The 21,527-nt window shown below is 50.7% G+C and overlaps 1 protein-coding gene across 4 annotated transcripts; it reads right to left on the bottom strand.

Moving 5' to 3' along the window:
- Window positions 1-3,581: 3,581 nt before the first annotated feature.
- On the bottom strand, window positions 3,582-21,228 carry MTHFSD (methenyltetrahydrofolate synthetase domain containing). Of its 4 annotated transcripts, none has more exons than XM_027513865.1 (8): window positions 21,137-21,228; window positions 17,539-17,642; window positions 16,706-16,819; window positions 14,649-14,762; window positions 11,874-11,964; window positions 9,571-9,683; window positions 9,191-9,316; window positions 3,582-4,369 (listed from the first exon to the last, which is right to left on the bottom strand). In XM_027513865.1, the coding sequence occupies exons 1-8, from the start codon at window positions 21,150-21,152 to the stop codon at window positions 3,905-3,907; spliced, it is 1,143 nt and encodes a 380-aa protein (XP_027369666.1). In that variant the 5' UTR covers window positions 21,153-21,228; the 3' UTR covers window positions 3,582-3,904. The 4 variants fall into 4 exon arrangements, with proteins under 4 accessions (XP_027369666.1, XP_027369667.1, XP_027369668.1 ...); XM_027513866.1 differs by lacking the exon at window positions 16,706-16,819 and adding an exon at window positions 16,852-16,965 and having other exon boundaries at window positions 21,137-21,219; XM_027513867.1 differs by lacking the exon at window positions 21,137-21,228 and adding an exon at window positions 20,648-20,985.
- Between the last annotated feature and the right edge of the window lie 299 nt (window positions 21,229-21,527).

Below are 21,527 nucleotides of genomic sequence, written 5' to 3'. Positions count from 1 at the left end.
CCCATCTCTTTTAGACTTTTCCACAGTTTATTGTGAGCCACACAGTCAAAGGCTTTGGCATAGTCAATAAAGCAGAAACAGATGTTTTTCTGGAACTCTCTTGCTTTTTCGATGATCCAGCGGATGTTGGCAATTTGATCTCTGGTTCCTCTGCCTTTTCTAAAACCAGCTTGAACATCTGGAAGTTCATGGTTCATGTATTGCTGAAGCCTGGCTTGGAGAATTTTGAGCATTACTTTACTAGCGTGTGAGATGAGTGCAACTGAGCGGTAGTTTGAGCATTCTTGTCTTTCTTTGGGATTGGAATGAAAACTGACCTTTCCCAGTCCTGTGGCCACTGCTGAGTTTTCCAAATTTGCTGGCATATTGAGTGCAGCACTTTCACAGCATCATCTTTCAGGATTTGAAATAGCTCAACTGGAATTCCATCACCTCCACTAGCTTTGTTCTTAGTGATGCTTTCTAAGGCCCACTTGACTTCACATTCCAGGATGTCTGGCTCTAGGTGAGTGATCACACCATTGTGATTATCTGGGTAGTGAAGATCTTTTTTGTACAGTTCTTCTGTGTATTCTTGCCACCTCTTCTTAATATCTTCTGCTTCTGTTGGGTCCATACCATTTCTGTCCTTTATCAAGCCCATCTTTGCATGACATGTTCCCTTGGTATCTCTAATTTTCTTGAAGAGATCTTTAGTCTTTCCCATTCTGTTGTTTTCCTCTATTTCTTTGCATTGATCACTGAAGAAGGCTTTCTTATCTCTCCTTGCTATTCTTTGGAACTCTGCATTCAGATAAGTAATGCTAAATAAAATCATCCATGCATAGTGACAAATTTTAGAGAACATACAGAAATCACGATGCAGAAAACACAAGAGTTAACACTGCAGCCTGGAGAAGCGCCCAGAAGACAGCTCATCCTGGAGGGCTCATATGGATTCCAAGGGGGATGAAGGAATAAGCTCTTCCTTAAATTCAACGTCTTGTCCATCCCTTCCTAACCCAACATTATAAAACATTCTCTTCTATTATCCCCAAATTCCTTTACATTTATTTTTATGTTTAGATACTTAATTAGCCTGGAATTTATTTTTACACGTGGTATTATTTAGCATAACTGACATAATGCACATAAATTTGAGCAAACTCCAGGAGACAGTGAAGGGCAGGGAAGCCTGGTGTACTGCAGTCCATGGGATCGCAGAGTTGGACACAACTTAGCGACTGAACAACAATGATTTAGAAATCCAAGCTGCTTTATTCACCCTTCAAAATAACAAATCTAGAGGAGATCCTGTCACTATGTCCATTCACAGTTGAGCATGTGGAAGCTCAGAGAGGAGGTGCCTGCCAGTGGCAAGACAGATGCTCTTGGCCAAATCTGTGTGGTTCTGAAGCATGTGTGTTAATGCTAGCTATGTCTTAATACTGTGCAGAGGAAAGACCAGAGGTAAATAAGAGGCAATATCAAGGCTGCTTATGCGGTGGGGTGAGGGATGACACCCTTTGTATAATACTTCTGACAGCCCCAAACTTCCAGAATGGAAAAGCCTAAGTGATGGCGAGCAGTGAACCTCAAAGGAAACAGAATGTTAGAACTGGCCAGGCCTTAGGAACAACACGCTTGACCCTCTCACTATAAAGCTGAGGACACAAATGCCCAGAGAGGCTCCACGATGTGGCCATATCATAGGAACAGACAGAGGAGATGGCACAGCCCCAGGACCTGGCCCCCGTGCAGAGCGGAGGCTGGGTTTCTGGAGAGGGTGCTGCTCCGGTGTGGTCGAGTCTCCTCGCATCGCAGGCAGAGCTGCACTGCTGCTCAGGAAACAGGATGGGACCCAGGAGTCACAGCAGAGCCACTTAAAAAGGTTCATGCAGTCTCAGCAACTTGTCAAGTGCTCATTTTCCATTATTCTCTTATTATGTGAATTATACGATTATGACACTGAAAAATACTCAAGAACCCTGGGAACAAAAAATGATCCCTGATGCCCCTCCTGGCAGGGCTGAGAACTCTGGCTCCAGGGCTGCCCAAGGGGAGGCACACACATGATACATCGGGGGGGCTACTGTTTCAGGCCGTCTCCCACCTGCTAACCTACTGTCCCAATATGAAAGTGATGAATGCATTCAGATTATCTGTGTATCAGCACACCTGGGTTCTTCTGGCTAAAAGTGACGGGGACTCCAGCAACCTGGCCCAGCCCACAGGGGTCATCCCTGAAACACAAAGCTCAGCAGTGTGAGGAGCTGGGTCCAGGCTCACTGGACACAGCCTGCCCCTCGGCTCTGACTGACGGGTCCCTTCATTTCTGCGCACGCATCAGCAGGCGGTTCTCGAGGCTAAAGGATGGCTGGCGGAGAGCACAGGCAGGGACAGGCTCACTTCCTAACCTCCCAGGGCGCTGCTCCAATGGTGGCAAAGCAACAATAAAGACATCAACCAAAACCCAGCATGTCAAACGCAAGAGGTGTTCTGGGAAAGGGGGAAACCCAAGCGGGGAGTGAGGAGTTCAGATATCAGGCCGCTACTCTGGACTGGGCAGTCAGCTGGTCTGGAATGGCCAAACTGAACACAAGTGACCAAATGACACCAGCTGAGGGAAAGGGGCGTATGGTTTGGGCAGAGAAAGGTGAGCCCAGAGCCCTGACAGTCTGGCCTGTGTTAAGATATTCTACTCCTTGATTTTGTTCACAAAAATGTGGAAAGAGGCGGCATTTAATGAGCAAATCTAAGGGTCGATTCTTTTCCCAAACTCTCCACCAATAAGAAAATGCTTTTCAAAGAGAGACTGAGTGCCTTGAGAACATTTTCTTCAAAGCGCAGGCAAGGCCTGCCCCCTTGAGGCGTAATGATGGGTTCAAATCATGCTCAGTAAGACCCTCTGGTGAAAAAATAAACACTTCCAATGAATATGCATTTGAAAAAAATAAAATCTCCACTTAAATGCTTATCTTGACTTTTCACCCAGGATCAACTGCAAAAGCGCTTCTGTTTAGAAAGCACAGTTCAGCCAAAGTCCAGCTTAGTTTTAGGAGAGAAATGGAGGGAAAGATGCAGAGAACACACAGTAGTGGGCAAATGAGTGTGAGAGCATCTGTTTGGCCTCGTCTGTGACACAGGCTGGGACCCCTCACTTTTCAAAGCCAGGATCTCCTAGAGGCAGAGCTTCCTGCTGTGCGGGGGCAACTGGCCGACAGCAGGGATGGGCCGGCGGGGGGTGGTGTGGGTCACCCAGAGGGAGAAGCCCAGCTGCAATGGTGAGGAGGGGACAGAGGTGAGACCACACGGCCAGGGGACCCTGTCGGACTGGCCGCCATCTCCAGCACCAGGGCTGAGATAAGCAGACTGTGCCCCAGGGACTGGACTAAACCCCCTGGCTTCTGTGGGGTGACCGTACCTTTTTCCCTCCAACAGTGAGAGGCCAAGAAGCTAGGAACAAAAGGGTCACTTCTGGTTCCACCCTGCTGTGCCTCTGCAGCTAGTCCCTGTCAAGGCCTCTCCTGGCAGACTCTTCCATGTACCTCCTCTTAATCCCCCACGCCTCTCAAGTTCAGAATGCAGACCCTCTAGACTGCTGTCAGAATTTACTCCTGTTCTTTTATTGCCCACTCAGTCCCCTCAACCAAGAAACCAGCAGGGCTGTGACATTCCGCAGGCTGAAGGACCAGGATGCGCCGAAGCCTGAATATGAACTTCCTGTCTCCAAGAGACTCCAAGTCCCTCACAGGCTGACTTCCTGCCCCCAGGAGACACTGGGCAGCAATGTCTGACTTCCCAGAAAGGGAAGCTCAGACTTCCCAGAAAGGACCAAATTCAACAGCAGCTCAGGCAGCAATGGCTCCACCACGGCCTGCTATGCTGGGCTCGGAAGTTCGCTGGGGACCAGAGCGGCACGTCATCATGGCCCAGCAATTGCTGGTTGATGGTCAGGTAGTGGCTCTGCGGTGTGGCTGCCCACCAGATCACTGGCCCTCTGCTGCCTGGCCAGCACCACCCTCACTGTGTTGGCGCCCAGGCGGAAGCCCTGCAGGCAGGCAATGGCCTGCTGGGCCTCGGCCGGGTCCCGGTAGTGAAGGAAGGCCCCGTGCTGTGGCCCCTGCCAGGTGAGCCGCGAGGGCGCCACGCCCAGTGCGCTGAGGGCCCGCTTCAGTTCGCTCACCCTGGCATCCCGGGGGAGGTTCCCAATCTGAACAGAGCTGAGAGGCACAGAGCCCAATTCTGGTGGGGCCAGGTCCCGAGGGCTTCTGGTGGCACCCGGAGGGCTCCGGGGCCCGTCCCGGAGGGTGACGTCCTTCCCAGCCTGCTCCTCTTGGTGGCGCAGGCTTCTGAGGATGGGCATCTTCCCCAGCATCTCACAGCTGATCTGAAAAAGCAAAGCAGTTCCAGCTATTCTCAGGGCGTCAGTCCCAGGGAAGAAGCATCGGTCATGCAGGAGCCTCTGCCACACGTGCTCGCGGAAGACTCAGCACCCTTAGGCCAGCTGTCTCCCTCTGCCGCTCTGTGTCCGCCCAACAGGACACGGCACCGGGTAGCTGGATGGCTAAGGCAGACAAAGAGGTATCCTATGCAAAAGTGGAGCTAAGATCACTGGTGTGAGGGTTACAGGGTTGTAAATGGCAACTGCCCTGGCGACCTCCCAGGATAACAGGGCACTTTCTACCTCCGTATCTGTCCCCTCCCCTGACCTACACCTCGGGTGGGGTGAGGTCTTTAATGGGGCCGTGGGATCTCCTACCCCTCCTCCTAAGGGCCAAACCCATCTAGGCGTCACCGAAAAAGCACAATTAAGGCAAATGTAGAACAGAACACTACACTGAGAATACTTTCTAGCAATGGCTCATCAGGCTACAAAACAACGCATTCCACACACAATGTTATCTCAGCCAGTAGGACTTTCACACAAAGGACCCTTTTGGCTTTTTGGCTAAGTTGATCAAAGAGCACTTGTAGCAACGGAGGTGACAAAAGAGCCCCAATACTCGAGGCTGAGGCCCTGTGCTGTGTGCCAGGGGCACTGGGGGCTGAGCAGGGGCAGAACTGGTCTCACGTGTCCTAAGGAACCACACAGCAGAGAAGGAACTCTCTCCACCAGAAGCCCTCACCAGCACTGCCAGGGAGACAAGCTCAGGTCTTTTTGACAAATTATCCTTTAGAGGTGCATTCTGGCTTCTGTTTGGGGCATAAAGCACGTAAACAATCAGTCACCAAGGGAATTCCCTGGTGGTTCTGTGGTTAGGACTCCTCACTTTCATTGCTGAGGGTGCAGGTCAATTCCTGGTCAGGGAACTAAGATCCCGCAAAAAAAAAAAAAATTCAATCACCAAGAGGCAAGCAATGGTCCAAATGCAGGCTTCCAACAGACATGAGTACCTCAACATGGATCAGCACACAAAATGAACAGGTCTAATTTTTCTTCAAAAATAAATAGTTCAAATAGTACCAGAGTTCTCAGTATATTCAGAATCACATGTGACTTAGGGCAATGGTTCTTATCCTTGGCAGGGTGTCAGAGACCCTGGAGAGAAGCTAAGGTTCCCTCCCACAAAGGAATTCCCTAAAACTGTGTACAATATCCCAACACCTGTGAATGAACCTCCAAACTGCAAGAGACACACAGGTCCCAGGTTGAGAATCAATGGATTAGGATAAGATTGAGAAGAAACAAGAACACCCAAGCATGTCAAATACCCTCTCAGAGACCTAGAGGCTTCTAGCCCCCACTGGCTCGCACTCCCAGTGCTATGCAGGTAGGTGACTCCACCGCAGCAGAGCCTCGCCCGGGAGTTAGAGCCTCCCCAGCCAGACACTGTTCTTGGCACTGGCACAGCTGAGTCAGGAGCCATGCGAGTCTTCAGAACAGAGCATACTCTTGCACAGAGAAAAACTTCCTCCTCCTCACATTTCCCATTGAAGTGAAGTGAAGTGAAAGTTGCTCAGTCTTGTCCGATTCTTTGCGATCCCATGGACTATACAGTCCATGGAATTCTCCAGGACAGAATACTGGAGTGGGTAGCCTTTCCTTTCTCCAGCAGATCTTCCCAACCCAGGGATCGAACCCAGGTCTCCCACAAAACAGGTGGATTCTTTACCAGCTGAGCCACAAGGGAAGCCCAAGAATCCTGGAGTGGGTAGACTATCCGTTCTTCAGTGGATCTTCCTGACCCAGGAATCTAACTGGGGTCTCCTGAATTGCAGGCGAATTCTTTACCAACTGAGCTATGAGGGAAGCCCCACTACTGAGATGCAAAAAGAAAACAAAAACCATGTCTTTGCCATGAAGACACCCACAAGATGGGGCCACGCTTCCTGATCAAAGGGCATTTTCCTCCACTAGAGGCTCTGGGTCCCAAAGAATCCCAAAGACATCCTGAGTCCGGCCAACCCGACTCCCTCCCACATCCCTGGTCTGCCTTCTTAAGGAGTTCAAATTCTTGTATTCTTTCGAAGTGTTTAGCAGCAAATTTAAACTGGTCATATTTAGAGTCGTAAGGATTTCTTAAGTTATTGGATCATTTAGAAAGGATGATCAAATTTAAAACAGTAATCACAGTCAAATGAAAAGTGTGTCTTATGTCCTTGTATGGAAGAATGAAACATTACCCCAGTCCCCACACCAGCAGTGGGAGCCACCAAGGCCATACCTCCTGGTAAACACCGTGCATCCACTGAGCCCGCTGTGAGGCTGTCTCGGCCTGATGACTGCCCCTTAAATACTGAAACTCCCGTGATTTTTGCCCAGTGGATCCACAGGCCTGCCTCAGGTAGACGTGCACGTTCTCAAGAAGCCTGGCCCCGTGGGGCAAGGCTCCACACTCACGCAGCAGATATCCATCCTAGAACGTGTGTGCTGCACACACGCATCCTTCTGTGCACATCCCCGGAACTCGCTGACCCGAGCCGGCACTCGGACAGACTGCCATCAGCGGCAGGACAAGGAATGCCCTCCAGCACACCGTGAACCGACCGAGCCCACAGCATCGCCACGCTGAGGGGTCTTGGGAACAGAAGTGCAGAAATGCAAGCCTTTTATGTAGAACTGCTCATTTTGAGAGCACTGTGTTCTTTAGGACGGCAAAGCTCAGCGTCAGTGCCCTCTCCGCAGCCTCGCAGCCCCACGCCCCATGAGTTCTGAAGGAAAAGCCTCTCTGATGAGGGGGCCTCTGCTACTTCACTCCCCCAGTCCCCTGGCCCCCGTTGTGCTCCTTGTGGAATGGCACATGCGGGCTGATGGAGGCCCGAGGTGATGGCCTCCGAGAGCCCAGTACACAGGCTGGATTCCCACACGGGGACCCCCAGGGGTGCTGTTTTTCCTGGCAGTTAGGAACGTTTGTTAGGTTTTTTGTCAATTTGCCATGTGAAATAAAACATTTTGCTTGTTAATCAAACAGAAAAAAAATTATGCCTTCTGTAACTAATCATTCCATTAAAAAGCTGGTATAAAGCAAAATTGACTTTTTTGTATGCCCCAATCACTTCTTGCTGAAGCATGCAGATGGCAGTCATTTATGGATACATGTTCCCTTTAGAGATTAAGTTTAAAACCTGTCCCCTACAAATGCACACTAAGCCCAACACAATCAGAAATCTGACTCTCGAGGCATCTGCCACCAACCCAAGACGACACTGGCTCTAACCTCACCCCCGGCCCACACTGGGGTCACGTGAGTTTATGTGGGGAGTGTCACAGAAGGATCAGGATCTGCCCATATGTGCCCAGGAGCCAAGCTGAAACAGCACTACAAGCAGCACTGAGCCGCCCCCACCACCTCCCCTTCCCAAGGTGCTCTGGCTGCACACACTGCAAGGCCAGGCAAGAATCTGGGGGCGGAGAGTCCCTGCCTTCACAGGACCCACACAGAGGGACGGCCAGCTGGTGGCAGAACTGAGAACTCAGGACCCACAGTGAGGGATTCTCGCCATGGCTGCAGTGACGATTAGCAACCCCCAGGAAGACGGTGAGGTCCCGGCAAGCAGGCATCGGCGTGGCTGAGGGGTCTCAGGAAGCTGTGGCTGGACTGTGCTTCTCTTTCATCTAAGAGGGATTATATTCATCTAACACAACTGATGACCTAACTTGTTCCTGTTTTCATCTTTTTCTTACTAAATTACAGGTATTCTCCAAGGCAACCATCTCCTCACCCTGGCGAGGCCCCCAGAACCCTCCCTCCCTGCACCACAGCTGGCCCTCAGCTATGAAGAGTGGCCCCTCTGGCGCATTCTCCCAGATCACATGCTCAGCCCTGAGCACAGCCCCCTCGCTCCCATGGCCGGTGTCTGGGCCACCACTCATCTATAGGGAGACTGTGGGCCTGGATTCCAAGGAACCCTAAGTTCTAACCACCCTGAGGGATGTTTCAACAGTCATGAAGGATGCTGCACCTTCTCCCTGCTCTCACCGGGGGTGATTCCAGCAGGAGCGCAGGTGTTCTGCAGGGAGACCCTCGGCGCGGGGTGAGAGCACAGGATGTCCCCTCTGGGCCATCTTTGGTGGTGGACACTGCTGATTCCCACGCCCAGAGGAAAGCAGCCTTCCAGCCCTGGATGACTCAAGTGTAAGGAATGCGAAATATGGACAAACATGCTAATTTGACCAAAAGTTTCAATTCAATCGGAACACAACTTCTCCAGCTTTCTCAGTAACTCTGGCTGTTTTCCAGCAGACAGCATCATAACCTAGAGGTTGGCTTCTGGGGTCAAACTTCTATTGCAGACCAGTCTGTGATACATGCCACTGCCTACTCTGGAGAGAAAGTTACCATGGCATCAGCTTATGAAGCTGTGGGTACTGCCTCCTACCAATTCCATTCTGCATGGAGATGCAGAAGAGGCACTGAGAAAGTTGGCTTACAAAAGGAAAGCCCGTGTGTAGCTGGGGTGGCAGAAGACAGCTCTTAGAGATGAAACCAGCTGGCAAGTAGATTCACGGCGTTAGCTCTCCTAGTAGAGCTGGTCACCTCCCGCCACTACCGCTGGTGTCATGAATCCTGCCTGCTTGGAGGATCTGGTGGGCTTCTTAAGTATGTTCTCCAGCCCACGCCTGGAGACTGATTCAGAAGCTGTTGTTCAAAAGCTCGCGGGTGGCCACGCAGGCCTGGGGATAGCAGTCCTGACAGAGAACACAGGGAGAGGAGGTGTCTGTGAATCACAGGCCGGCGCTAGCCTCGCTCCACCTCACGTGACCCACCTTGGACCATGCGATTCCCGCTGGCTTGGGGCGCTCACACCCTGTGGTGATGACTCGAGTTGGAGTGAGGATATAGTCCACAGTGAGGTCGTGGTCCTCGAGGAGTGCTTCAGGTATGTCGACGACCTGGTCGAACAGAAGCGGGTGAGGGAGCTGCTGGGGATGCGGCCCCAGCCGCATTCACCGCGCCGCTCGATGGAAGGATGATGTCTCCCAAACCCGTCCTGCTCCAGGCCCAGCTGCCACGCCACCAAGCACATCCAGCCCGGCAAGCCACACCCGACACGGTGCAGAAAGAAGGCAGAGGCCCAGCTGCCCTGCCCCAGCCCTCGCGCTCCATGCCCAATGGCGGCTCTGCTTGGCCTGTTCCCAGGAAGCACCTGGCAGTCATGGACGATGGTGACCACTGGCGTCCCCTGGCTGACCGCTCCCATCGACACCATCATGGCGTATTCAAGGTCAGCATAGCCTTCTCCCTTCCCAATTCTCCAGCCTAAGAGGCAATGCAGAGAAGCAGCACGTGTGGGTTCTGGGGAATCAGGCAGGAGCGCACTTCTCATCGTGGACTTGGGGGAGTTCAAGGGGAAGTGCCGCGCAGGACGGGTACCTCGGATAACACAGTCAAGGAACTTGGCACCCTGTGCACCTTTACAAAGGAAGTAGAGCTAGCACTTACGTGAGCTTTATGTTAACAGATCCACATTTAAAAGGGATGGAAGAGTAGTTTTTAAAGCACTAAACACAAGTTCCTACTAAAGGCAAGTCGTTTTCATTGTGCAGGGAAAGCAGGAAGTCTGCATCAGGGGCCCGGACGTGAGCTGGCTCAGCCCTGCCTGAGGCGCTAAGCAGGGGCCTCCCAGGGGGCCTGGCGCTTAGCACTCTGCACGGCCACTGTGCGGGGCGCCGGCTCAGGCCCTAGTCAGGGAACTAAGAGCATAGCCCCACAACTTGGAAGGAGGCAGTTTAAGCAGGGCTATGTTGCAAATTCACAAATGCGGCACAAGAAAAGGATTTGTTATCTGAAGCTCAAGGACAAGCTAAGCAGGGGGAAAGGATGCAAGACAATGGACGTGAGCGTGCTGTGAGCTCCCAGCCAAGTCCAGTTACTCCTCTCAGTAGGACGCCCAGGCCAGCCAGGAGTTCTGACTTCTGTGTGACGTTAGCACTTCTCCAAGCACAGAAGCACCATCACTCAGGCATCCTTCTAAGAGTCAGACCTGACTGTGCCACTTTTACAATGAGAAGTCTTCAACCATGCATGCAAAGAAGAGAAAGACAATTCAACAGCAGGGCAGCAGAGGGTACAAACGGACCAGAGAGACAGGCAACAGTGTTCACAGGAGAAACATTCAAGCTCACCCAAATCAGATGTAAATCAAGAGGCAACTCAAATACCATTGCTTACTATCAGACACAAAAAGTGAGGTGTGCTAATCCTATTTATTAACAGGGGAAGAGAGAGGGAGGCAAGGCAGATGGTGTGTGAGGATGTGAGGTGGGCACCCCTGCTGCGGTGTAACCTGGCAATATCAGGACTTAAAAACCCATTGGCCCAGCAATTCCTCTCCTAGGAGTCATCCCACAGGTAGTCCTCAAAGGCCCCCTAGACCATAGGACATGACTACACTACACCCTCTGCGTGTCTGCACACAGAGGGTACCCTGAGGACATAGGTAAAGCGTCCGTAACAGGAACACATGGAAAACAAGGAACCCAGAATTGTAACATCCTGCTCCTAGGTGTCTCACACAGTAGCTCAGAGCAGGAGCAGGGGAAAGAGTAAATTTAGGGCGATAATGTTAAAGGCTGACACTGAAAAACACAATGCTCAGGGTTGGGAACGAGAGACTTAGAGCACTTCTCACCAACGACTTACTGGGAATCGCCAGCGAGTTACTGGGAACCTACTGAAGGAAGAACGTGGCTTTGGCTGATAAACTTCCAAAGAGAGATTTGGGATGAGCATCTCCGGACAATTTCTTGGTGGGAAAAGAAGAAAGAGAACGCTTTCCTAGTGGCAGAGGCCCCAGTCGTACACACAGGTTCAAGTCTGCAATGTGCTGACCCCACTCCAGAAGCAGCAGCTTGTTCCCAGACAGCATCAAGCCGAGCCTGGAGTGGGGCAGGGCAGAGGGGAAGAGGCCCCAGGGAAACAAGTCCGAGGGCGGCTCAGCCCAGCACCCAGATGACCCACGCTTTCCCAGCTCGCAGGCTTGCAGGGAGAAGCCTCAGGCCCCACAGGCAGGCTCAGGACACCCTGCACTGACCAGGAAGCTACTGCTACACAAGAAAAAAGAGGTTCAGAACCCAACGTTTCTCCATTTACTGGAGGCTCTCCAAAACCAACTATTTACTGACACACTGCAAATAAATCCAGCTCCAGTTCCAGTTAACTTAAGAACAGAGAGGAAATCTTTCACCACCTGAAAAGAGATGACCTCATGTCATTTCTCCTGTTAAGGAAAAGTGGAAATGCTGTAAAGGTGTTGAGTGGGGATAAGAGTGGGCGGGACTGAGTTAATTCTTCAACATGAGTGATAGATGCAGTGGTTTTGCGGCCAGGCATGCACCCAGAAAGCTGAAATTACTCACTGTCATCATCTGTAAGGCGGCCAGAGCGCTGGGGGAACAGCAGGCTGCACAGTCAGTGGTCACATCTCAGAGTTTCTGTTCTTAATCTTACCTTTTTCAGAAACAGCCACGGACCCCACCACAACTAAGTCCACAAGGACCTTGGAGTCCAAGCCCACGGGAGTGCTGTAGTTCCTCACGCCCTGTGAACAGACACGCGACCTGAGAGCTCCCGGCACAGCGAAACCGCCTGCCTCATAACCCACGGGGAGGTGCGCTCAGGCTCCGAACCTCCCGCGGGAAGCAGGTGAGCCGCCCCATAGCAAACGATGCAGCATTGCGGAAGCAGCAGCTCAGGAAACCATGCATCAGAACCATTTTAAGGCAGTTCCCATAATTCTTCACCAGGGGGATCTGACAGCAAATGAATAGGACTTTCATTGCATAATATTCAGTAAATCTTTCTCTCCCAGGAGGCAGGAGAGCACAGTGATTAGAACCCAGGGCCAGGAGTCACAGGAACTGGGTCCAGACCCCTCCTCTGCGGCCTCAGCAGAGGGAAGCTCTCTGAACATCAGTCTCTTCCTCTGTGACACAGGGACAGCAGCCCTGCCTCGTCCCTCACATTGGAATGAGATGACAGAGCACAGGCAAAGCATCCAGCATGTAAGACGCGGCCGTTAAGCGTATGGGACATGTTAGTTCACCATGAACACTGGAGGCCTCTCTGCATGAATAGCCAATTATTCAACCAAAGAGCACCCAAAGGACACCTTATCCTAACTAACACGGCCTGAGTGGAGGGAGGCTACTGCGGCCATGACTCTGATGACAGGCCCTGGGGAAATCTAGGGAACTAGAGTTGGACACTGCGTGGCCCAGTACCCTGCAGGAGTGGCCACCGGACAAGTGCCAGGTCCACGACAAGTGACTGGTCCAAGGAGCGGCACTATGATTACCTTGGGGCCTCCCAGCAGTCAAACCACAGTCATTGTCCCCAGGGGCCCCCATTGTGGGAAAGCCTGTCTTTCCTTAAGCTCATCACACCCATGCAGCCAGGCATTTCTCGCCCATGGCTGGCATCTTCAAGCCTGTTTCAGGGGGCTCAGCGCCTGGCAGCCTTGGGTAGCAGACACTGGCATCAGGTTTTCTGTGCTGTAACCCGTCTGTCAGGCCCCCCTTTCTCTCAGTGGTCAGCCTCACCTGCTCAGTCTGACCAGACAGAGCATGAGCAACCAGGAGTCTCCCTGACACTCCAAAGTCCTGTTCTATTTAACCAAGAGTCACCGGCGGGGAAGAGGGACTTAGGCAGTTAACAGACCCTTCTGTCTTCCCCCTGGAGTGGTTCCCAGAACACTCCTGAGTCAAAGAGTAAATGCAAAGACAATGATGGCAGACACAGGTGGCTGGGGCATGACAGTGGCAGGAGGCTGAGGCACAAACTCAGTGACTTGCCTGCCATGAAGTAAGGCGACATCACAGTCTCCTAAAGTGATATACATGGTGGCAGCATTTCACCACTAAGCTTTGGCCACCTAAATAATAATCGTACTAAACCTGCATCTGCATTAGACATGTCTTTATGACTCTCTATTTGCCATTTTCCTCTACCACAGAGAAAACAACACTCTGAGGTTCATGACCCTGGATCTCTGATTTCTAGCCAGTATCTCATGATATAAAAGAGCCCAAACACTGTTCAATTTGCACTCAAGCTCAGTCGTGAGAGCCGGCCTGGCTTCACTCTGGCCAGGCCATACTTTCAGGAGTGCCCATGAAAGACCGGCCAGTGCTGGCGCGTCACAGAGCCTCCTGGGAACGACCTGAGTGTTGGTCACTTTTCAAAGGGGAGGGGACGCTGTGAAGGGGGACACAGACCACTGCACCGGCACCACAGCCACATCTGACCTGGACTTCAGTATGAGGAAAAGGGCTGCTTTTACTGTCCACAACCCACGATTATAACTGACCAGATTCCCTGCCAGCCCTCGGAAGTGTGGGCCCGGGTCTGTGGCCACATCCACCAACTGCAGGGGAGCATGTGGTGGGCACTTTGAACACTGACCAGAACCAGGGTCATCTCTTACATTCTCACATTTGTTTTCCCTTTATTTTTTTTTTCCACACGTTTTGTTATCTTACTTAATTATATGTATTTTTGCATGTCACACCAAATTCTGTTTTTGCAATAAGACAGGTTATCAATAAATGACAATAAAGCATTCACTTGTTATACACTAGACTTAGGTGGAAAATCCCTTTTAGAAAGGTATTTCTTGATGCTCCATTTCTCATTTTCACCAGATTAGGAATCAGATTATGATCTGGGGTCAACTCTAGAACTCTGAAAAAAGTCACCAAATTCTATTTCTTTGTCTATAAAATACTAAACAAATTTCATTATAAGGCACTCTAATGTAATGTTTACAGTATACTGGTTTCATCGCATTATGAGGCAGTAAAAAAATACTGCTAAATTACTAAAGCCTTTATTACTTCAGCACTTGGTGAGACAATTTCCAATTGAACATATTTTGGAAATTCTACCCTGTTTCTGGTGGTATCAGAGAAAATGCTCTAGGACACTGAACAGCATCAAAAGCTAACTCTAGAGGGCGCCAGAGTACCAGAAAATTGGCTTTTCCTTTTCTCTTTCTTACCAGGAATTTACTATTTGTCACCTTGGTGCAAAAGAAAAACCAAGTGCCTGGCAGCTTTTCTGCTGGGTTCCTGTAACGACAAGATTGCTGAACACCCCACACCACTCTTTATTTGGTTTTACTAAACACAGACTTCAACCCTGTGGCGGAGTCACACTGTTCTAACTCACCAGAGGGCATGGCTGAGAGTGGTTCTTCCCTGCGGCTGGTGCTGCTTCCAAACTCACCTGAGAGGTGGCACATTTTCTCAAGATGTCTTTAGTTGCCCCAGGGGGTGGAGTAATCTTATTAAACAACCCCGTTCTCAGTCGTGGTGTTGGAACCAACAATGTTTTTTTGCTCTTTTAAAAAAAAAGACAGTGAATAAATTACAAAATTTAACATGGGAACTTTCTTACGTATTGTTTTAACATTTAGAACAGAAGCAAGCTACCATTACCTGTATTTTGGGGTATGTGTCAAGAAGATGAGCTGGTTTGCAAACTCAACTAAATAACACTTGGGCACGACTCTACTTAAGAGCGGTTTACACTACCCTGACTCAGAATAAAGGGGCGAGGGTTTGTAAAACTTGCTGATTCTATTCTACTTGCCATTCAAAACTGTTCCCAGTGAAAATGATGACGCAAATCCAAAAGAAGTCTGTCCTGAAGAAAACTCCACCCATAATCTTGCTGTGCCTTATGCTCCTCGAATTAAGCCCTATCCAGGTACAATGATGTTTTATTTTGAAGCCACGTTAAGACATTACCCCATCAAGCACTTATATCTAATTTGCTGCTCAGTAAATCAGTCTGGGAGATCAGTACCCATTATAATCAATAATTTACACTGACTTGTGTCAACAGTCGTTTTCTTCTATTTAATTCTCAAATGTTTATTGCAAGACCCAGAGCAGAGGTTTTCAGAGTGGGGGCTTCTGGGCACCGTTTGACATGATCAGAAGCTCTGGGGTGGGTCCCAGCAGCCTGGTTTAATAAGCCTACCCAGGACTCCTGATGCACAGGGTAAGTTTGAGAACCACGGCCAAGGACACTGCTGCAGATTATACAAGGGTGGGCCATTAGGCAATTATAAAATTTATAAGCTCTTTTATGTAAAAAATAGCATATTTTACTTTTTGAGCAGGAGATGACAGCCTAAGACCAATAAAAGTCCTATAAAATTACAGTTTGGCTTTCTTAAATAAAGGTTTTTCAACCCCACGAAGTGTATTTCAACAGAAGTAACAACAGAGGTGGGTGACTTTGTCTGCAGTCTCCAGATTCTGGTGTACTGCCCAATACTCTGCTAACCCGTTGGTTGCAAACTAGAGGTCCCTGGGGAGCTCTGAGGCTCACCAAAGTCCAGGTCCACTCAAGCCTGACTCAGAACTGGACATCAGCAGCAGTCTTTCAAAGCTCCCCGGCAGGTGCTAACTTACAGACAGGACGCTCAGACCTGGAGGTCTCATAGTGCGTTTACTATGACCGAGTTCTAGTAATAGCACCAGATGAGGGTCTGGGGTCGAGCCTGGGAAGCTGTACCCCCAGGCATGCTCCGTGGTCGTGCACATCACCATCCTAGCCTGATTGAGTATGCGCCCCCCACCCAGGATGGAAGGTGCCCGCAGAGCAAGGCTTCTCAGGAGGTGTAGGGAAACTGAGCCGCCACCTGAGCCCAGCAGCATACGGCAGGATCCCACAGACCCCACACTGCCCCAACATCAGCCATTAAATGAAATGAAGGCTGTCACCTGAATGTTACTGCTTTTATAGTTTTGTTTATATTTAATTTACATGTGTATTTTGATTTTACAATCACACTGGAGCTATGAAATTAAAATTTATGCCAAGTTTTATATTTATGCCTATTAAATGAAATTATAAATTAAGGCAACCCTGGGGGTAATTTTTCTTCTTGAAAAGGGACCTATTATATATAAGAAACACTGTTCTAATTCATGTGTTTGGGGAACTCATTTATCAGATTTCTTACTTGTAAGTCATCAAGTTTCAAAGAATTATAGTATCACAAATGTAGTAGGAGAAATATACATATTGTTAATTGTTTTCTTCTGGAGAGGTACATCAATGCCTTTTCTCTTTGAATTCAGACACGTTCAGGACTTCTGACTGACAATGAAAGAGTTCTGAATGTCCTGGGAAAAACAACTCCACAGACACATTCTGCATGGAGGGAATCAGAACCCTCCCTCCAAATGCAGGATGGTGCCCACTCGCCAGCCACCTGCGGCGGGCAGGCTGGTCAGCAGCCAGGGCTCTGGCTCAGGGAATGGGATTACCTGCAGCGCTAGCAACCGGACGCCTTCCAGTGGTTTATCAGGGTCCACTTTAAGTTCCTGCGTTCTGGCAAAAACCTCGAGGTCTCTGATGTTTTGGCAAGCCAGATAAGAGCCCTGGTTAGGTAGAAAGACAGAGGTGCACTTACTTCAAGGACGAAGAAACGGGCGTTTTTCTGGGGAGCGTCAGGGTTGACTTTAATGGTTCTGGCCATTTTGAACGCCTGCAAACGTGGGAAATGCTCGGCGGCCCGAGAAGCACCCTGTTTTTAAATGCAAGTGCATGTTACCAAGAGGCCACTGCCCTGAGCCACCTACAGCCTGATGCTCCAGCACCTCCCCCATACAGGCATGAGGGCCAGTGCTGAGACCAGGTCTGGGGTCACCCGAGAAATGTCTAAGGGGGCAGCCAGGGTACAAAGGGCTTGGAAGCCAGCCCCACTGGCTGGGGCTCCCTCTCAGAGTACGTCAGCCCTTAGGAGCCCGGTGTGTGAAAAGGCACCACAGGATCGAAGGCTTCCAGCCGGGAGAAATATTCCACTCTGTACCAAATGGGTAGCAGTAGCCTCAGTACCACCTCAGGGCAAGATGCAACTCAACCACCAATCCTGCACAGAAAGGCAAGAGGCACTTGAGAGTGAGTGTTAAGTATTAATAAGATGATGAAGGCCATCTCTAAGCATAGAGACATCCTGGCCAGCTGGTTCAGATTTCACACCACTCACTGTTCAGCGAGTTCAAATTCACCGTGAAGCGGGGTGGTAACTGTCTTACTACTGTTACTCCTTCAGGAATATCCCAATTTCCTTGTGAATGTTCCAGGAATGCCTCAGTACCTTGAAGTTGGGAATCCTGTGATGAACAGGCCGGGGAAAATCAGCTAAATTTTGTGATTCCATGTAGTCCCAAATTTGCTCACGAATGTCCTGTTTGGAAACACCTACAGCAATAAAAGGTGTGACTGATAAACACACGGACAGGAACCCCACAGCACAGCCGTCCCAGGGCCCAGGGCCCGCCTGCTCCCACTGCACCCTCAGCTCTGCCACGCCAGACAGAATCTAGGGCTTCTGACCCCTACGTTGAAAAACCAAGGCTGGTGACATTTTATACCTCAACAGATTGTTATAGTCCAAACACAGTGTACATAACCAAGTGCTTAATGAAGCCTGTTCTATGAACCTGTAGCAGCAGCACAAACACCACTCAGGCCATCGACCCAAGCATTCCTAAGTCCTTTCTTGGAGACACGATCCTGCTCAGTCAAGGCTCTGTGATCTCACTCTGTCTGTCAGTCTTGAGACAGCTATGATTACTTCCCTCCTTCTGCAAGGCCTGTTCACTTGCCTGAGTGATGTGTAAGCCAGCTGCTACTTTGGATTACCTACTGCAATCCACTTTATTGCGAGAATCTTTATTCTAGGTCTCACTTTGGAAATGAATTTTCAGGCAACAAATATTCCTTAATTATTTGATTAGGGAAAGCCTTTAGAAACCCTGCATTAACTACATGCTCCTCTTGAAATGGAGAACTACAAAAAGCAGTTTCCAGTCGAGCGGGAAAAAAACAAAAGTGGCACATTCACATAAACGCATTTATATGGAGTTTCGTTTTTCTTAGTCCAAAGGCCTATCCTTGCACCTGTGCAGAAGTTTGCACCAAATCACTCTGCTGTGACATGGCACCTCTCAACGCCTGGGCGGGAGAGAGGGGCAGCTTCACCCTCTCAGGTCCTCAGTCTCCCCTGAGTGAGCAAAGGCTGCTCAAAAGTGACACAAGGTAGCCGTCCCACAGCAGACCTGGAGCCCCCAGCCCGGGTGGTGGGAGGTGGCTGGTGGCTGGCTTCTCACCATAAACATTTATGAATTATGTGACTTTGAATCTTGTGAATAAATTACATTTTAAATAACTTTTTTGTAAATGGAGTTTTAAAACACACAAAGGCATCTATATAATGAAGAGCCTCTCTCACTGTCTACTGAGTACCAGGTCCCTTCCCCTGAGATAGTCAGTTGCATCTGTTTGTCCTGATGAATTTTTCCCCAGGCATCTCAGGCTTCAGACAAGAGACACTCCACTCTTGTCCCTCATTCTCTTTTCCTAAGAGGGCGCCTGAGACAAACAGCTACATATACTGCATTGGGTTCTGTTGCTGTTTACTTATTATCCTGCAGATTGGCCCATACGGTATATAAAAAGCACCCTCATACTTTTCTGCAGTTGCATAGTATTCCATGATGTGGGTAGGTCAAATTTTACTCAAGCAGTCCTTGACTGATGGGCAGGGGGGTGTCCAACCTTGCTACTGACATATGCCTTTACAGACCTCGCCAATTTATAATGCTTTATTAAACTTTTACATGTAGTTTTATCACGTTAAGGACCAGAGCCAAAGGTTTCCAGTGCTTGTGCCCTCAGGCTAGACACAGATCCCTTTGGAACAGCACCCATACCAGGCCCTTCACAGGTAGACCCCAGAGCATCCTGGAGCCCACTGCAAACACTCGGGTGCCTCTTGACCCTTCTGAACCAGAAATCAGGACTGCAGATTCACGTGTATTTAGGGAACAAGCATCTCCAAGGATGCGGGACTATAGTGCTGTCGGCCGGGTTAAGGCCATGTAGGCAGTTTCCAGGACTTGGCTTGTTCTTTCCTGCTGGGAACTCTGCACTTTCTGGTCTCTGCCGGAAGTCTGTTCTACTCCCTGTCAGTCAAAGCCTCCCTCTTCAAGGCCCAGCTTTAGCACCACCTCCAGGAAGTCTCCCCTCCATGCTGCTCCAGTGCTCTGAGGATCCCTGACACAGAGTGTGGAATGAGCTGCAAAGCCCTGCTGACCGCTTCAGCCTCATCTCCTGCCACTCCCCACCTTGAATTTAAAAAGTGGCCCAGTGTCGGTCCCTGGCCTCACACATCTGTACCCCTGTCTTTTTCAGGTCTTTGTACCTCCTCTCCTCCCTTCTCTGGTTCACCCCTCCTCTCCCGTCAGGGCTAGCTGAGACAGACATTCCTCCTTTGGGACCTTTGATTCTTGAGGAACCCAAAACGCCCTCACTGTTTGTTGTTGTTGTTGTTTTTCAAAACAGAAACCATTAAAACAAATTCCCTGGTGGCGCACTGGTAAAGAATCTGCCTGCCAATGCAGGAGACATGGGTTTGATTCCCAGTCCAGGAAGATCCCACATGCCGAGAGACAACTAAGCCCAGGAGCCACAACTATTGAGCCTGTGCTCTAGAGGCGGGAGCTACAGCTGCTGAAGCCTGAACGTTCTACAGCCTGTGTGCCACAACAAGGAAAGCAGCCTCAATAAGAAGCCTGTGTCCTGCATCTAGAGAGCAGCCCCTCCCTGTCACAACTAGAGAAAAGCCCCTGCAAACAATGAAGACCCACGACAGCCAAATAAATAAACAATTTTTTTTTAAAAAGCTATGAGATTACTTTCACTAACAACTCAGAGGTCCAACAATATCCCCAGCACTGTGCAGGACGCTGTGTGGGACCCAGGAGTTGTAGGAATTGCTGCCCTTGGTCCAGAGTCAATTAATCATCACATCTGAGTGACTCCCATTTAGAACGCAGTGGACTAATTGCAAGGGGAAGGAGAGAATGTAAGGGCAGGTCCCTGCCCTTGGAAAGTTACCAAAACATGGGAAATAATTAGGACAATAAAAGGTGACATATATTAATGTGAGAAATGCATGAACCCTGTTCTGTAACTGCCCGTCAGGTCAGCCTGGGTCTCCCTCCTCCTTCTACCTCTAGCCCCGAGCGCAGTCCTGGCACTTGGCAAGCGTCTCCGAAGGTCTTTGTTACCATTCCACCGAGCTACCAGCACCTGTTTCCCGTGCTGTTTCCATGCTGCCCGGGCAGTAACGGAAGAGGGGATTTATTCACATTTCTCGAACTCGGCTTTAATAGACCGTGGGGCAGCAAGAGCCTCAGTACCATCTTTGCCAGGCAATCCTGCAATCAATCACCGAAGCTCAGGGGCTCTGGGGCGAGCCTCCTCAGGGCCTGGGGCAGACGACACAGGAGACAGCGCTCATCGCGGGGAGGCGGGTGAGGAAACGGACACCACCACCTACCCAGAAGGCAGCCCCGCTTCTTCTACCTACTCCACCGACAGCGTCCCAACCCCGCTCAGAACCCTCGGAGACCCCGCCCGTCCATGTCCCCCTTCTGTCTCTGGCGGTTTCTCCTCCCAATCCCTGGGGACTCCTCCGCGACCCCTTGCCGTCCCTCACGCGGCCCTTCCGCGACCCCCGGTCCGTCTCTCAGGCGGCCCCTCCGCGTCCCCCGCCCGACACTCAGGTGGCCCCTCAGCCTTCCCTGGCCCGTCTCTCAGGTAGCCCTCAGCGTCCCCTGCCCGACTCTCATGTGGCCCCTCCGCGTCCCCCGCGCGTTTCTCAGGTGGTGCCCGGGGCCTCCCCTCACCCGCCCTCGGCTCCATGGCGACGCTGTCAGTGCGCGACGCCTCCCTCGGCGGAGTCCCGCGCGAAGTGACGTCACCGGTGCGCGCACTCCCCGCGCCTGCGCACTGGTCTGGACCGGGGGGCACGGTGGCCTTGCGGCAGAGGCCTGGTGGGAACGCTCCGCTTCACGCATGCGCGTGCGATTCCGCGCCCCGGGAGGAGGGCGGTGCGTGTGGTCCCTGAAGGTTTATTCTCAATCAGGCCAGCACTGAGCGCTAGGTCTGAGGGGCATTTGCCAGGGTTGGGTGGGCAGAAGAGGGAGCTACCGAGTGAACACCCGTAGCCTGCCCGAGCCCACTGCCAGTTCAAACACATCCACCTCCATTTCTAGTTCCCAGAGGGCCCCTACTCCG

The sequence above is a fragment of the Bos indicus x Bos taurus genome, chromosome 18 (genome assembly GCF_003369695.1).
Source record: "Bos indicus x Bos taurus breed Angus x Brahman F1 hybrid chromosome 18, Bos_hybrid_MaternalHap_v2.0, whole genome shotgun sequence".
In the NCBI taxonomy this organism is placed as follows: domain Eukaryota; kingdom Metazoa; phylum Chordata; class Mammalia; order Artiodactyla; family Bovidae; genus Bos; species Bos indicus x Bos taurus.
The sequence above is the reverse complement of the archived record's forward strand: the minus strand, read 5'-3'. Positions and strand labels throughout refer to the sequence as shown.

What these genes read in the sequence shown, in the direction of transcription:
- MTHFSD (XM_027513865.1), bottom strand. An exon ending in ACAGGATTCCCAACTTCAAG is followed by an intron (nt 16,820 to 17,538) that starts GTACTGAGGCAT and finishes CTACCTAACCAG; the next exon opens with GGCTCTTATCTGGCTTGCCA. An exon ending in CCATCGTCCATGACTGCCAG is followed by an intron (nt 9,317 to 9,570) that starts GTGCTTCCTGGG and finishes CTGTTCGACCAG; the next exon opens with GTCGTCGACATACCTGAAGC.